This window comes from Acanthopagrus latus, chromosome 11 (genome assembly GCF_904848185.1).
Source record: "Acanthopagrus latus isolate v.2019 chromosome 11, fAcaLat1.1, whole genome shotgun sequence".
Taxonomy (NCBI): Eukaryota; Metazoa; Chordata; class Actinopteri; order Spariformes; family Sparidae; genus Acanthopagrus; species Acanthopagrus latus.
Genome location: NC_051049.1, coordinates 15,000,678 through 15,018,835, shown reverse-complemented (window position 1 = coordinate 15,018,835; position 18,158 = coordinate 15,000,678). Strand labels below are relative to the sequence as shown.

The 18,158-nt window shown below is 45.1% G+C and overlaps 1 protein-coding gene across 1 annotated transcript; it reads left to right on the top strand.

Annotated features, from left to right (window-relative positions):
• The first annotated feature begins 1,001 nt into the window (after positions 1-1,001).
• enc3 (ectodermal-neural cortex 3) lies at positions 1,002-14,317 on the top strand. The gene is made up of 4 exons (XM_037114847.1): positions 1,002-1,308; positions 2,526-3,560; positions 3,656-4,435; positions 12,289-14,317. The coding sequence occupies exons 2-3, from the start codon at positions 2,538-2,540 to the stop codon at positions 4,400-4,402; spliced, it is 1,770 nt and encodes a 589-aa protein (XP_036970742.1). The 5' UTR covers positions 1,002-1,308; positions 2,526-2,537; the 3' UTR covers positions 4,403-4,435; positions 12,289-14,317.
• Positions 14,318-18,158: the final 3,841 nt, after the last annotated feature.

Here is an 18,158-nt window from a genome sequence, read left to right as displayed (position 1 = left end):
AAAAATACACGATTTACCACAGTTTTTCTTAATAAGCAACACAATCAGGAGAGAAACAAAAGTAGTAAAAATAACACAAGGTAAACATGATGTGTACTGTGTCATTTTATTAACATTTTTTTCTCTTGTTTTTTGGTTTTGGTATTGAGGTTATCTAAAATGAATGAGAAGGTAATCAAGTAACATAACTTTAATAGTATATCACTTTTCACAGGTAAACTATTAATTGGATGGTAATTACTGATGCGTTAATGTGTACATCAGTTTAATATTTCAGCAGGTAAAGGTGGAACTCATTTTAATTTAATTCACATACTGCTGGGTTACGTGATCTATAATGGTAGGTTATCATTGTGCATTTATATTCATTGGTTGTAGTCATTAATTAGCAATCCAAATCTGTGAAGTAACTAGAACAGAATTAGAAAATGGAAATCCTCTGATAATCTCTTGCTTTAAGACTTCACTACAGAAATGGTGAATAGCATAGTTTTGCATTACCTTTTGTTTTTCTCTTATTCCTTTTCTGTGACTTTGCCTGTTTTATCACCTTTTTTTTCTTTCACTTGTAATGACTCATATTGACCTTTTGTATTTTTACATTTCATGTTGTGCGTTTGTGTTTTATTTCACTTTTGACGAGGCTTCTTTGTGTGTGGCTTGACTTCTTAGAGTTTATTCTCTAATATTCTCTTCCTGAGTTTCCTGCTTTGCTTGATTGTCAAAGCACATTTACTTTTTGTTTTTAAGGGTGCTACATAAATTAATTGTAGTATTATCATTGTTATTAGTTAAGTGTAATTAAGTGCGCTTGTGCAGTCCAAAACTGGTGACCGTTTGCACACACGGACAGGTGTTTGTGTGCTCTTTCTGGCCCTGATTACAATACGTTACAATAATGATATGCAGGGACTGTGGAGTTGGCTGCGGGATACAGGAAGTGTTTCTCCATGCTGTTGGAGCTGATTGGACGAGAGTATGACGAGTGGGCGGAGCCAGCGCGAACACTACTGGCTACCTCTGCTCTTTATCTCCGCTCTGCTCGTCGCTCTCCCGCAGGCTGCGTGGCTCTCCGAGAACAAAAACGATCACGAACTAAACTTTATTTCACCGTTTTTCACGCGATTAACCTCGAAGCTCGCGACGGAGACAGATGGCTCAACCGTTTCTCGACAGTTTAGGAGACGGTGCTGTGTCGATTTTGGGAGGTGGATTTGTTTAAATTGTGCCGCAACTTCAGACAGAATCAGCGACGGAACAAGTTGTAGCCGAGATAAAGGAATCCGGATCAGCTCTGCGCCTGTTAAGGTAAGAATTAGCCACATTAGCCGGATTAAAAGTATCGATTATCAAGATACGTGCTCGTTTGACGGTCCTCCAACTTCAGAAATGTGAGCAGTTCGGTTCCAGGCGCTGACCTGGGCTCGGTCCGGGGCTGTGCTGGTTGTAGCAGGCTGGATGTTTGCAGGCTGCTAACTCTGGAGGAAAGTTGAGCGCATGCTGAAGTGCTGACCGTGGTTTCACATCTACTGCACAAAACGAATTGGATTTCACGCTGGGTCTCTCCACGGAAGTCCACCGAAACCCTTTGAGAGGGACTGAATGGCCGGTTTAAATTTATCTGCTTTGAAACAATGGAGCCTTTTAAGCGGAAGATATCTATTTAGTCGTTTTCAAGTTGCGGATAGCCCTTTTTTTTTTTTCTTTCTTTTTTTTTTTAAATTACAGTGCCATATTTGATTATTACATTAATATCACAATGAAATAAACACAGTTCTAATGTTATTATATAATTATATTTGACAGACATCCACTGAAGCTGTTTATTATGAAATTCAGCATGAACAGGCAGCCGACCTGTGTGAGTCCACAAGAGATGATCCAGAGGAAGGTTTTAGGGTTTCATCTGTTGCACAGCGATTACATAATTTAATCCTTAAGGAGCTGGTCTGAGGTGTCACATCTTACGTGGGCTTGAAAGCTTTGCCTTTGGCACCATCTTGCATGTGAGCCTGTAAGAGGAGCAGAGCGAGCTGGCAGGAGGCTCCTGGCTCCAGCTCTGGTTCGAGGTGACTCACAGGACTGACATGTTTATAGGGGTGGAAAGATCTGTAGGACAACACACCAAGGTGTTTCTTCTTTAAAGGCCAGTTGATGTCGCTTATTCCTAGTCATAGCTTAGGAGGACTGAGTTTTGACACTGATGTATCAGCCTACACACACACACACACACACTGGTCTTCTGCAGGAGTGCTCCTTATCTGATACCCTTTCATCTCTAAAGTCCCTGTCTAAAGTTCATTTCCGCTGTAGCCCAGCGCACAGCCCGTTCTTCAACTGTTGACATAGTGACTTTTGTTTAATCATAAAATGGGAGGAGTGTTTATGGCAGCGTTCACATCAAAAGGAGTTTGCATGGCCATAAAATCTCCTCCTCCTGTCCAGCTGCTGTAAATGGTACAATAAATCAAATGCAAACGAGCAGCTCTTGCAATTTATCTTTATATTGTCTTTATCTTCTCCAGGTCCAAGTCAAGATGTCTGTCAGTAACCACGAAAACAGAAAGTCTCGCTCCAGTTCCGGCTCCATGAATATCCATCTCTTCCACAAGACGTCCCACGCCGACAGCCTGTTGACTCAGCTCAACCTGTTACGCAAACGAAAAGTCTTCACAGATGTTGTCCTGAAGGCCGGAAACCGGTCCTTCCCCTGCCACCGCGCCGTCCTGGCCTCCTGCAGCAGATACTTTGAGGCCATGTTCAGCGGCGGGCTCAGGGAGAGTCGGGACGCCGACGTCAACTTCCACGACTCTCTCCACCCGGAGGTGCTGGAGCTCTTGCTTGACTACGCCTACTCTGCCCGGGTCATCATCAACGAGGAAAACGCTGAATCGCTCCTGGAAGCTGGCGACATGCTTCAGTTTCACGACATCAGGGACGCGGCGGCGGAGTTTCTCGAGAAGAACCTCCACCAGTCGAACTGTCTGGGGATGATGTTGCTGTCGGACGCCCACCAGTGCCAGAGACTGTACGAGCTGTCGTGGAGGATGTGCCTGGCCAACTTTGCTACTCTCTTCAAGACAGAGGACTTCCTCAGCCTCCCGAGAGAAAAATTCAAGGAGCTGATCCTCAGTGAGGAGCTGGAGGTGGAGGACGAGAGCCTGGTGTACGAGGCGGTCATCGACTGGGTGAAGGCCGACATGGAGCACAGGCACAGCGAGCTGCCCGAGCTGCTGCGCTGTGTCCGCCTGGCGCTGCTCCCTGAAACGTACCTGCTGAAGAACGTTGCCTCCGAGGAGCTGGTGATGTGTCACAAGGTGGGCCGGGAGATCGTCGAAGACGCCGTGCGGTGCAAAATGAGGATCCTCCAGAATGACGGTATCGTGACGGGGTTCTGTGCCCGGCCCAGGAAAGTTAGCCAGGCCCTGCTGCTGCTGGGAGGACAGACGTTCATGTGTGATAAAGTCTACATGATCGACAACAAGACCAAGGAGATCACCCCAAAAACAGACATCCCCAGCCCCAGGAAAGAGTGCAGCGCCTGTGCTATTGGCTGCAAGGTGTGTGTGTGATCGGTTCTTGAATATGTGCGTTTTTTTTACATAATGTTGTGAGGATGTACTAAAAAAAAGAAACCTTCTCTCCGTTGTTTCAGGTTTATGTTACTGGAGGACGTGGCTCTGAAAACGGGGCCTCCAAAGACGTCTGGGTCTACGACACATTACACGACGAGTGGTCCAAAGCTGCACCGATGTTGGTGGCCAGATTCGGACACGGCTCTGCGGAGCTCGACCACCAGCTGTTTGTCGTGGGAGGACACACTTCTCTTGCGGGATCCTTCCCTGCATCTCCGTCTGTGTCTCTCAAACAGGTGGAGCAGTACGACCCCCAGACCAATAAATGGACCCTGGTGGCTCCGCTCAGAGAGGGGGTGAGCAACGCCGCCGTCGTCGGTGCCAAAAACAAACTCTTTGCCTTCGGGGGCACCAGCGTAAACAGAGACAAATACCCCAAGGTGCAGTGTTTCGACCCGTGCCAGAACCGCTGGTCCGTGCCTGCAGCCTGTCCGCAGCTGTGGCGCTACACTGCAGCGGCTGTGGTCGGCAACCACGTTGTGGTGATCGGAGGCGACACCGAATTCTCCGCCAGCTCCGCTTACCGGTTCAACAGCGAGACGTACCAGTGGTCGAAGTTTGGCGACGTGACAGCCAAACGGATCAGCTGCCATGCCGTGGCATCAGGAAACAGACTGTATGTGGTCGGAGGGTACTTTGGGGCTCAGAGGTGCAAGACACTAGACTGTTACGATCCATCGTCAGACTCTTGGGACAGCGTGACCAGTGTGCCCTACTCGCTCATTCCCACCGCCTTCGTCAGCACGTGGAAGTACCTCCCAGCGTAGAGGGAGACGCACTGACTCTTTGAGGTTTCTACGGTGAGTAATTGTAGTTTCCTTTAGCTGACACAAACAAACAACATGTCAATTATATGTGCTATTCATAGTGTCCCTCATATTGTCACATAATATGTGGGAACTCACTTTATGGAGGCAGAAATATCTAACAGGATTGTTACTCAACGGGCTAATGTCAGTTTGAGCCGGATGAGGCCAATTTAAAAGCCCCTCACTGTTTTCAGGGTTGCCAGTGGTTACAGTTACACTTTATCTAGCTGCTGTGACGGCTGGGTGTTGGATAAACACGGTGCAGACCGGGTTTAGAGAGCAGGAGGAATGTCAGCGGTGCTGGTAATTACAGAGCGAAAGCTGCAACACAGGACCTCTGTCAGTGACAGGAGCGAGGTGGAGAGGCACTGATCAGGTCTGTGCTTGCAGCACCAGAAAGGCAAGTGGGCTGGGTGCACAGCAGGACAGCCCAGGGTGCTTACTTGGCTGCCTGTTATGAGTCAGTACCTCAAAACAGTCGTAAGTTATGAAGGTGATGTGACACGTGGAGGGCACAGAGCCAGCGGAGCCCAAGGATCTTTAGGTGATCTCGAGACAAGAGCCGAAACATACCTGTTCATTAGCTCGTGTATGTGTGACACATCATTTACTGCAAGTTCTAATCGACTGTTTGATATTTGGACGTGACTCAACAGTAGCAGAACCCGTGTTGCCTGTTAAGGAATGAATGACTCTTAATACCCCTGTGTCAAAAGTTTGATATTTATTCAAGTGTAGTTTTTGTCAACAAAGGTCTGAGATTACAATTAATTGTTTTAGTTTTTTTATTTTAAAGGTGCAATATGTCAGAATTTTATTTTGAAAGCATCCAAATGCCAACTGAAATAATTAACAGAATGTGAAGAAATAACAGTTTTGACATTATGGCCTCTGTGTATTGTGTTGTATGGATACCCTCTAATGTTAGCCTGCCTATTCCCAACCAAAGCTCCTGTGCTAGTTGTGCTAACACTAGCTCTCCTGTAGTCCCTGAGCCCCCTATCCGGATTGGTAGCTGCACGGCTAACTGAGCTAAATAGTTAGCAGCACCTAGCAGTTAATCCAATGATATGCTACCCCCTATTTGTTTGTGTGTGTATTTGACAGGTACATGTTGCTTTTTAAAATGTACGGTAGTTGTTTACATTCCAATTTCTAAATATCTTTAAAATTAAAAGTCCATTGCTCTTTGAAAGGATATAGTCACATTGTTATTTGTATTATGCTTACATCAGTGGCACGAAGTGGTCTTGAAATGACAAACATTTTGTTAATTGGAATTTTTTTCTGGGACAATATATCATTCAGAAAAAGTGGTTATCGTGACAAGCATACATACAAGCCCTCAAGTCTTATTCCTTTGTAAATTGAATGCACCTTTTTTTTAAAAGTGTAAAAAGATGATTAAAACCTGCTTCAGTAAGATATGTGCTGACAGGAGCCAGGGCACGCAGCTCTGCTCAAAGTATGAAAATCAGATTGGTAAACTTGTCAAGAATTGGGGAGGGGACACAGGGTGGAATACATCTCATGGGTATGAAAATGTGATTGATTGAAATGTAACAAACCATATCAGTGAGGAATGATCTAATCTGCCCAAAGGAAGGCTGTTTTGACAGCCTCGTGTGAGATAAAGAGGGATGGAGGGGCAAGCAGACAAAACGTTGATGTTTTGAAGGTTTTTACATGAAACCGGTGGTGTTAGAGCCAGTTTGAAGTTTCATGATGCGAGACCTGTCCCGTGATCTTATTTCAGCACTGATGCAATCGATGGGAAACGGCTTGTTGCTGCAGCAGCAGTCATTGAATTTGCATTTTTAATAGGCCCAGACTGCATCTTTTTATTGTTGCGTTTGTGGCTTTATCGTTTACTGGAGCAATGAAATTTTATCTTTCGGCGGCACTCAGTGAGCTTTCGCATAGCACACGTCTGTCCTGATGTCGCCTTTTGGCATGTACGTTTAACTGTTTGCCTTAAAGCACAAGGCTGTCAATCTAGGAAAACAGGTAGTCTATTCAAAGTTGAAAGCAGTAGTTTACTTTCTGTATTTACATGTGAGCACTTTCTTGGCAAGAGGTAACGAGGGGTAGTTAGCTTAGCTTAGCACAAAGACTGGAAACAGGGAAAATCTTGCCTGGTTACATACATAAAACAAACAAGCCATTAGTCTACTTGGTTCTGGTTCTTTTTTTTCTTTTTTTATTGATTTCTTTATTTTCTGTAGTCCCTATGCTAAGCTATCAATCTTCAGGCTCTCACTAGGAACATTTCCAAATTCAAATGGTAAAGGCTTTTCAGTCGCCCTTAAACAGTGATTAATCAAGTTTAAAGCCTTTTGTTGTTGTTGTTACCAGGAAATGTCAGTCATGTATATAAGAATACTGAATACATAGTGTCTGTCTTGCTCCATGCTTCTTTTGAGGGTACTGGATTGTTGAGTTTCTGTGACAGAACTTTGGATTAATCAAACACCTCTCCTCTGCGAAACGTCTCCTCGTTTCTGTCAGGAGCACGGAAAAGCTGTCCCGAACAAGCTCCCTTTTATGCTGCCAAGTACTTCTGAGAGTAAAGCAGAGCGGAAGCAAAGTGAGAAACAGAGGGCTTATGTGTGACTTGTGTGTACAGTAAACAGCTGGATATAATGGAGATGGGGGCTTAGCATTATGAGGCTGCCGGTATGCGCCGCTGTCTCCATGGTAGCCTGGGTTTTCTGGCCCGGGAGACAGACAGGCTGGCTATGAAAGATCAAGGCGCCGCATCCTTATGAACTCTTTCAGTTACGGCAGCTACTGTCCCGCTGCCGACTGCCTTTATGTTTAATTACAGCAGACGCGGAAAAAGCTCCGATTTCCAGCTTGTTAAGCAGGCGTCCTTGCCTGACGCTGGCCCGCTCCCTGACCCGAGACGAGAGGGGGGCTTGAGAGGGGATGTGAAAAAAAACGGGGAAACAAAATGACACAGAGCATGACAAACACAGACAGACACACATATACACACACGCACAGACAGACAGATGGGGAATGAAGTGGAGAGTAAGACCAGGAGAAGCAAAGCTATATTTTGCTCCGTTTGGCAGCCGAGACTAACGCCTGCCTAAAAATACTGTGCTCCTGAGGTTGTCAACTTTCAGCTGGGGTCAGAGGGAAAAATAATTGTGTGCGTGTGTGTGTGTGCGCTTGTGTGTGTGTGTGTTCTTTTCATGTTCACCATGGGGCCCGAAAACCGCCAGTCAGCTGTTCAAGTATTCACTAGTAGTAGTGTGAGGGTTTGTTTTTTTTTGCTGTTGTGAAACCACTCGTTCTTCTACCACTACTACTCTGTCTCTCACACACACCCAGAGGCAGTCGCATTGCTGGCATTGCCTGTCCTTTTAAAAAGCCAGCCATCCTCATTCTAATTTGGGAGGAGTGAAGGTGTGGCCTGCGTTCATATTAGTAAAGATTTGTTAATGTCACCTTGCTGCGGAGGTCCTTTTTTTTTCAGTTAGCGTGGCCTGTATGGGATTTACAGGCCTCTCTGCTTTTTTTGTCACCACCTACAGTAGTTTGTAGCCCTGCACACTTCCACCAGATGTGACTAACCACACACTCCGGAGCCAAGCCAGAACCCACTGTTGATGGAAAAGTATTTGTACGCCTTAAAGCATAATTGCTCGCATTTGTTATGGTCCGGGCACGAGGAGTAAATAACTTAAAGCACAAAGACCTAAATACAGATTTAGCTGTGATATCTTGACAGTTGCTTGTACAGCCTCAGGCCTTAATTTGTGTGTGTTTTGGAGACGGTACACAGAATAGCATCATGGTGTAATCTGGTCAGATGTGGGTGCCAGACTACAGGCAGACAGGATGTAACCGGAGATCCCTGCACAAAGTTCAAGACGGCCTGTCTCTCCTTTAAACCACTGAACTATAACGGCCCTGGACATGACTGTTATATACGCTCAGGCCCTTGTTTTCTCAACCCCCCCGCCCCCTTTTTTATTCTCCACGCCTCTCTCACAGACATAAGCACCATTCTCTGTATTTAACGGCCTCAACTGAAGCCCTCGTTAGGTGGGCATGGTTCCCTGTGATAGGGTACACCTGGAGGGGTCAGGGGCCGCGGAGGGAGTCCTCTGCGTGCTCTCTGCATCCCCAGACAGCTGCTGTAAAATGGAAAGGTCACAGTGGGATCAGGGAGGAGGAGTGCAGAGGCCCCAGTCACTCAATACTAATGTTTTATTAATGCCTCGCTGTGAGGGCCACCAGGAACACAAGCTGAATGAGGCTTTTATTGTGGCATCTGTGTACAACAGACCCCCCCATGCACGCACACACACACACACACACACACACACACACACACACACACACACACACACACACACACACACACACCCTCCCTCAGACATGCACATAGACGGCTAGAGTCAGCACGTGCGCACACACACTTCGTCTTCAATCCCTTGAGTAATCAATTTGCCACATTACAGTCCCCGGCACGGCCGCTTAAATTTGCATAAACCTAATGGAGTTTTTATTGGTCTTTTCTCCGTGCCGCGAGTAACAAAAAGGAAAAGGGGAAAGATGCTTTAAAATGGCCGAATAATCACCCAGACTAATTTGATTACGCTCTCAGAAAGGGACGAGCCGTCATACAGTTACAGGGGCCTCCTCAGAAAGCCAGCTGGGATGGCACGGGGTGTCTGCCTGGTAATTAATCTGAATTACGTAATATTTGCGCCTCTGAAGTAGCACTGGAGTGGTGCGTATTCAGTCACAGAGACGCTCTTTGTTCTAGGCTTGGATTCATCAAGACGCGTCTCAATTTACTGTGCAGCTGTACCGGGATGCTTGTGTCTCTGAGCTCACCCCAGGGTCCTTTGTCCCTCCCTGAAAACAATGCAAACTCATGTAAATGAAGTGACTGTGATTCATACGTTAGTCAATACAGTGAGAGTCTTGGCGGTCATTAGTAAGCATGGCACAGGCTTCGCCACACACAAGGGAGCAATAAAGAAAGAGGACTCGGCTTTGGCGTGAAGCATTGTGGGTAATTTGGCCACTGGAAGACGCAGATCGAGTCCAATGTGCAATACAGCTAAAAAAATGCTGGAGAGGATGAGGTGATGCAGGTGTCGCTCATATGTGCTGCTTTGAGATTTGGACATTGTTTCTTCTGTTAAACCTCGAGCATTATTCCAATGTAGAGGAGAGAGACTGAGAGGGTTAAACCTCGCAGTGCTAGATTCAGCCGCTTCATAAAGTTGCAGCCCATCTGTTTGGTCCGCTGAAGGACTCATGGGACACCCTCCATCCCTTACAGCGGCAGCACTGTCACACACAGGGCTTCTGGGTACTTTCTGGGTTACACTTATTGACCCCGCCACCTGTTGGCATCGCACACTCAAGACATCTCACCCTCCTGGGGCAGATGGAGGTCAGATTTGTGTGTAGTGTGACACAGGAAGTTATATTGCAAGTCAGGGTGAGTTTTTTTTTTCCATATTAACAACTGTGGTTTAGGCAAGAAGTCAAAAATGTGTCTGCTGCAGCGCAGCGTTTATGTATAAGTGACCTTGATGTGACAGGTAATAGTGACAGGGAGAGAGACAGTCTGGAGCTCGTCTCTGTTGACAGCGGGAACCTTGATAATGTTGTTTTTTTTGATGGTGTACTGATCATAACTGACAGATGACTTTTGGGGCTGTATCACTATGGCAGGTATTTGAGCAGTAAAATAGCAGGATGCAACTAATCATTGCAGCTCAGATACAGTTTAACCTCTCACACACAGCAAACCTTCTGGAGGTGGTCGACACAAATGCAGCTTGTGAAAGCACGCTGTCTTTGCAGCACATAGAGATAGGCGACTAAATGTAAAGCTGCGCCGCTTATGAAACGGTGATATTGTCATAGTTGGAGCGGAGCTGCAGAGTATTTAAGATTTGGAGGCGTGCTCTTCATCATCTGCACTTCAGAGCGATTAGACCAGCAGCAGAAGTAAAGATGTGCAGGCAGTGACCTTTGCACATGTGCAGAGAGAGCGAGCTGCAGTGGAAACTTCCATCAGGCCTGCAGGTTTTTTTGGGGGTTTTTTGTGATACAGTAAGTGCTGCCAGGGAGGGTGAGTTTAGGTTTGTGTTGAAGCAAACGTACGGTTACTGGTCGGTTTCAGGGCCTTGTATTGAACTTGAGGGCTTTTTTTTTAGTGCCAACATAGACGTGTCTCCAGCACAGAGTCCTGAAAGTTGGAAAATAATTTATCTGCACATCATCAGTAATAGCTAATAAAGGCAAATTAAAAATTAAAATGAAATACCAGCGCAGTTTCAAAAGTAACATTTCTGTCGGTATGATAGGCCGTTAAGGTATGTAGTATGCAACACAAACAGTTGACTAAGTACTTTTCAAATAAGCTTTATGTTTTGGTATTTACAAAATAAGAGTAACACATTAAATTATTTTTATTATAATTCCATCAGAAGAGCAAATAGAAAGTTAGGCAATTAGGTGGAAAAAATATGTGCACACATCAGTGTCGGCATTGGTTAATTTAAAAATGTTGGCGTATCCTATATCATGCAACCCTACTTTGAACAGTTTGCCCCTATTTCCAGTGGTTGTGCTATGGTAAGCTGGCTGTGGCTTCAAATTTTAGCTGAGAAATATTCAAATGCTTTCGATCTTCTTATCAAAGTCTCTGCAAGGCAGCAAATTCCCACAAAATGCTGAGCTTTTCCAAGTAAAAAAAAAAAAAAAATGGCTATCAAAATAAAAGTATTCATTCATATTGGTACCAAAGCTTGGGTAACGTGTTGACCCTAGAAATAAAACACTCTAACGATACCCAAGCCTGTCGCTGATGGGGAAATGAGGAATGTTTTATTTTTATTCCTTTTCGTTTCCTGCCATGTACGCTAGCATTTAGGTTGATGACACTTCAGTTTGTATAGCATCCACCTTCCAGGGGGTTGAAAATGTTCAAACGGATACTTACTCTGAATCTCCTCTTACCTGTCAGTAGTCTGTCACTAGTGTCCTACTGTTCTGCTTCGGGCACAACAGTAACAGATGCGTGTGGATCAGTGGAGGCTTCTGTAGTATCAGCCGGCTGTGTCGGCCATGGAAATGAGAACTCATTAGGTTATCCAAACAGGCCCCCAGCAGAGCCAGCCTGTAACTGTCAACTCTTTCTCCTAGAATAGAGAGCACACACACATACGCACACACACCCTCTATCCTCCTCTGGCAGCATCGAATTATCATCAAAAATATGCAAATCAGACGTAAACATCATGTTCGGGTTTCTCTCCAGCTCTGCAGATACGCAGCGGAACATTCCTTCAGAACATCGAGGGGGGAAAATTAGATACTCAAGAATCTGAGGTTGCAAAGAAATGTGACAATGAGAGATTCACAGTGTTTGCAGTAAAAATGGCACTTAACACATTCATGAATTTGAACCATATGAAAAGCCTCTTACGGTATGAATTATATCCAGATAGAGCAGATGGGTTTAGGATATGTGACTTTATCTGAGTTTAAAGGAGCTTATTTTTACAGCGTGGGGGTCTTCTCCGCTGCCACCCTCGGATATTTTATTACCTAGCGACATAAATGGCTTGAGCAGCTTAATTCCACATGCCGGGAGGACTTTGGTTAAATAACGCTCGGTCCTCAGGCATTATTAACGCTATGTGGGTAAGCCTGATAAAATGGCATGGTGATAAGCTGATGTGTGGCCCGGAGGAGCGAAGTCTCCACATTCCTCCCCGCTCCCTGAGAATGCCCTGGCCGCCCCCTCTGGTCATGTGGTCGCAGGACCTAAACATTAATCTGCCTCTGTCTCTTTTCCCCAGATCAGCCATGGTGTCTGGTGTGCAGGCATGTGTCCCCCTTCACTGGCTGCACAGAGGCGGACAAGGAGGAGGAGTGAAGAGTTTGTGTGTTCCTGCTGTGGCTCCATCCAGGCTGATTCACATTATCATCAGCTGCAGAGGCAGTCCTGGAAACCGCCCAGAGACTGGAAGTCTGAGCCCCCCCCCCCCCCCACCTGATCTGTTTACTCATACTTCTTGTGTGACTTTCCCATGTGGACACAAGCCTGAGCTGGACTCGTTGCCATGTACACTGCACAGACTTCACAGTCGTCTGTATATAACGTGGGAAGCACAGACAGGAAATGGACGGATGGGGTAAATGTGTGGTCTGGGCATCTTTTCTCTTTCCACCTCCTGGGGAGAATCTGCTCAGTCGACTCGCTCCATCATCCAACATGCGTGTCACCTCGCCAGTAGATTACCATTTTAAGGACGTCTAAGTGTCTCTGTTACTGACATGTTTTACGGTCAAGCGTGCTGTCCTGTTTTATTGTGGTTTCTCTTCTCCCCACCTGACACTGGGCGTTTACTCAGGTGTAATTTATTTGGATCGTGATAGGCTGAATTAGACCTTTGCTATGCCAGGCGTACAGAGGAAGGACAGAAGACATTTGGGGAAGTGTATGATTTTGTGCACAGAAAACAATCCCGTCTGTATTTTTAGACCTTGGACTCGGGCTTCCCTCAATTTTGGGCGAGCTAAATTTGCAATGTCCTCCTTGACCTAAAATAGACACTCGCAAGAGAGAATGTGGCCCGTCACGGCTGAAGAAGATACTTTTCTGTTTCAGACTATGATTTTTGTCATATTTTTTTTCCTATGTTTTGTGTCTCAGGGTTTTGTATAGTTTTGCTTGTATTTGTTCAAGGAAGGGTGACATGTTTGTTTTCTGTCTTCTTTGTTCTAAAAAGTTTTTTTTTGTGAATGTATAATTTTGTGATTTTTACAGAACTGTCGTTATATTGTTTTGCCAAGTGAAAATGCATGATTACTTAAAGGGTAGCACTGCCAATTTGACAGATTAAAGCGTGTTTACAGGTCTTGGGGAGTTATAAATTACCTACATTAGGCCTACATTACCCACAATGCAACCTAGCCACATTGGACGTCTCTGGAAGGAAATTGTTACATGATTACTGTAGCAACATGGACGCCAAAAAGTTGTTTCCTGTAATTTTAGTGACGAGGAAACGGTACAATGACAATGTACAATACACGACTTCGCTTAAAGTTTCTCACCATCATCCGAATGTTTACTTTTATCCACCATGTTTCAGCGTCATATGACACCAACTCAGCAAATCTCGTACCAAAATGTCTCCCAACTGTCTGGACTTTTGAAAATGTTGATAATTCCGACAGCACATGAACTCACCGTGCATGCAGCTTCTCCTCTGGAGCCACGACAGGCTTTATACTTGTGTCTCACATATGTAGTAGTGAGTACTCACCCAAGACCTGTAAACACCCTTTAATGTGTAAAACGGGGGGAGTTAACACTTAACTAGTAGTGGTCACATTTAAAACATATTGCCAAAACATGACTAGCTAACCTTTAGTGTCGTTCTGGAAAAACAAAAGCTAAATGTGTCCAAAGTAGTTAACAAATACTTTGTGGCTCTAATATTATTTTTTTCATTTTGTATTTCAGGATGTTTGTCGGAAGTCTTTTTCTGTGTGTATAGTTTGTATATTTTCTTTGTAATTGATTTGTAGAAGCCTTTGATTTTGCACAATTTGTACAAACAAAATCTCATGACGGTCTTAATTTTGTATCTTTGTCTTAACCCAGCTCGGGTAGTGTGAATAATCAAAGCCTTTTTGTAGCAAATTATCAACTTTTTCTCTTTTCTCTTCATTCGCTCTGTGTGCAAGTCTGCAGTTTCCCCAGTATATCGAAGTATACATCGGATATACTGATAAGCTAAGCTCTTACTAATGAACTCTGTTACTTCATGTTGTACGGCTCCAAACTCGTCAATAAAGATTTTGTTGAAAACAGGAAAAGACGGTTGTTTGTCCTCTATTTTACAGGGAATGACTGGAATTTGGCAGCTGTGTCATTAAACCGGCGTGGGCAGCAGTATAATCATGCAGGTACTCTTAACGTGCCTGGAATAGTTTCCTAACGCAGGTTTAGGAGTGGTTTTGGTATTTACCAGGAACACCCGTCTCCTTCCTGCTGTCTGTGCTAGCACTTCAGATCCCGCTGAGATGAACAGTCGATGCTCTGTCTCCTCCTTGTAATCGAGATATCACACGTTCTGACTATGTGGTATGTGAAGTGCAAGCCTCTTGCATACATTATAAACCCCCAGACCTTGAAGAATGTGCTAATGGCGCTCGGCGATAGTCAGGTGATGCTCCTCAGTACCTCTCATTGTGCATCGTGCGAGGTGTACTTGAGAAAACACGGGGCAGTCCAGACTGGGCGTTGGGTGGGAAGGAGTCTGGTTGGTACATTTGTGCAGACTGGCAGGGAGGAGGACCAGCGAGGAATGCACCCACACTCACGGTTCAGGCAGGGTGGCTCTGGGTGTGCTGCCTGCAGGCTCCATGTTTGAAGATGTTTTGTGTCTTTGTAATTCAGTAGCTTGCGGTATACTTTAATTTTGAAAATTCTTCCTTTGTTTATTTTCTAAGTGAGCTGCCGTCTTGGTTGGCAGAACTTCAGTCCCTCAGACGATTTAAATGGCAGGAGGAGAACACTTTAAAGCTCTGTGGTGAGTATAGGTAAACAAATGTACAAATACAGAGATGAATTTCGCAAATGATAACTCGTCACTGCGATATGAACTTCTTTCAGGTCTTCATGAATATATCGTGGTGCAAATTTCAGGTTAAAGTAATAGTCCACCCAAAAATCAAAACATGTAGTGTTATCAAACCGCCCAGATATTACATAGATAGATTAGACAGACAGAGATGTCAGTCTTCTTTTTAAAAAAATCCTGACCCGGTAACTAAACTGATCCAAAAGACCTTGTGAGCAGTTTCACATAGGAACATTTTTTCTTTTTATCATCAACTGTATCACCGTGCAGAAGGAAGCGTGCATCGACTCATGGATGAGAGGCTAGCTCATATCCATTTGGATGAGGGTAGTGTTTAGGCTGTAGTGGTGCCGGAAAAAAAAACAAAACACCACAAATCCTACTATGGCCGATCCGCAGATCAGGGGCAGAGTAGGCCTGGCAAGTCGCGGATATGGAAAATAACAACTTTCTTGGTTCAACGATATGTTTCACTATATCCTGCACCAAGCTACTGTATCTTGCATCTTGGTGAAACAGATTTTAGGTGCATTATGTCTACAATCTGGATCAATGGGGTTGAAGTATGCAACATTAGATGACAAACAGGCCATGAAATGACATCCATGCCACCGTACAACCCTGCACTAATCTCCACAACGCCTGACTCTGTCTGAACGAGGCCTAAGCTAGCTAAAATTACTGCTCAGCCGAGAGGGACAGCATTAATGCTTACATCTTGCGCCCTCTCAAAAAACAAGCCTCTCGTCCTAAAGTAGATGCGCGTTTTCTTCTGGTGGGTGTAGTTCCATCTAGTTCCATTATATCTGAGAGAAAGCTGACATGTCCCCAGAACTCAACCCACACCAAACCAATCCAGATGGATAAATAATACAGGAGGCAAGGCGGGGAAATATGTATTTTTTATTTTGCGAACTGTCCCTTTAAGATGTCTAGTTTTCTCTTTGTTGCTCGAATTTAAATAATTGAAAGCAGGATTACCATGGCAACAACAGATTCTCAGTACTGTAACTAAACCCAGGTCCCCCCCGATCTTCCCCTTCCCCTATTGGGCCATACCAGTAGTCCTGGCAGTGGTAGTGTAATATGGTTGATGCTGTTAATTGCCCTTCATGGCAGGATTAAAGATTTGAAGTTCTTTACACCATCCCTTCTTCATCCCCCCTCTGATATCCCTTCCTCACCACTCACCTCCATTTCCTCTTGCTGTTCTGCCTGAGTGATGATGAGACGAGTTACCTTGAGGATGTCTGAGGAAGATGGATGGATGCACGCATACATCAGCATGTGTGTGTGTGTGTGTGTGTGTGTGTGTGTGTGTGTGTGTGTGTGTGTGTGTGTGTGTGTCAGACGGTGGGAAGGAGGAAGGAGTGTGGGTTAAATGAAACGCTGGAGAGACACACGAGGGAATCAGCCTCCTGAATGTTTTTGCAGCTTGTTCGCAAGTTGTGCTCCGAGTGATTTTGAACATCCCATTTCCTCAGATATGTTAATCGCCATAACATCATCTCCTGAATATTTAAAGATGAGTGTTTACAAACTGGATAAACAGAAAATAATCTGCTTAAAATCCCCTCCGCTCCGATTACACTACTGATCTGCCCGTACGATTTGTATAACACAAATCACATAAAGTCTTTAGGGGACGCCCTTAAACAAACACTTGAGTGACATAATGCGACGGCATTGTCTCATCTTTTCAAAGCCAACCGAAAAAACTTCAAACGATGCTGTTAATTGGATGTAAACAAGAGGCAGCACCGAAGAATCCCCCTCTGCCACCATGACATCATGCCTGTAACAGGCAGTGTCCAGTCAAGCATGTGGACATGTTTTTGCCAATGTGGGCACGGGGATTCATCAAAGGTTAATTTATGCATTTATAAATACAATGCAGACGTGCATCAAAAGATGAATCATGCCCCTCTGAAAGGGCGACCTGGCACTGGACAGTGGGACGAGCAACCCGGTCAATGGCTCCAATTGTGATGCAAAATGTTCAAACTGAGCGATTTCAAACACATCTTGCCGGCAATACAATTAAACCACAGCGAATAAACAGACATTTGATCATCGGCTGGGGACAAAAGGACCTCAGAGGCCACCAAAACCAAAACAGAACAAACAAAAAAAAAAAAAAAATAGGAGGGAGGGAGGAGAAGACAGAGGACAAACTGCCAGAACAATCTGGATCCTGGTTTGTAAGCTATGTGGGGTCTTTGTGTGTGTGGTTTTTGAGTTTATGCTTAATGTGCATGTGTGCCTCTGTGTTGGGGGTGGGTGGAGCAGTTACGGCTTCTTGTTAACCCATAAGAAAGGAGGCAGCGAGGTGGAACGGACAGGGACGTTGCACTCTGCCTCGCCACCCAAATATTGCCGTGCGTCTGCTGGCCTGAGACCCCCAGCTGGGGCCTCCGCCTGCTCCGGTCGGGGACAAAGACCCCTCAACGAGCTGAGGGGCAGATCAATACGTACCCTCTGGCAGAAACAGATCTGATCTGACAGATGTGCACAACACATACACTGCCTTTACGTCTGAATTTAAAACACTGCGTCAGGAGAAATGCAGTCTGCTGCATCTTTCTATGTTTTTAGCCGATTGATACGTAGTGTGTATGTCTTTGTGTGTGCGTGTGCCATTTGGCCAGAGCCACATAATAAAAACTGTCTTGAGGAGGCTCTTCACCATCTCGCCATCTTACGAGTCCCGCTGGTCGGAAACCTCTGCCAGTAAACATCATCCTCACCCATATTCTCTTCTCCCTCTCCGTGTCTCTTTTTCAATTTCACTTCACTCTATTGTACTTTATTGGCGTGAAAACAAAGAAAGACACCACAAGCCTGTCTAACTTTCAAGAATGAATAATTACTGAACAATGTGGCCTCCCTTCTCTGTGCCTATGCTCGCTGTGATGTTTAATGTGTCTCTGCATCTATCTGTCTCCCCCCTCCGCTCTCTGGCTGCGGGCATCTCTGCTGGCAGCAGCTCTGAGGTTTCAGAGCTGACTGGGTAAGCAAATGAGGAGTAAACAATGTGCGAGACAGACAGACAGAGAGACAGACAGACAGTCAGA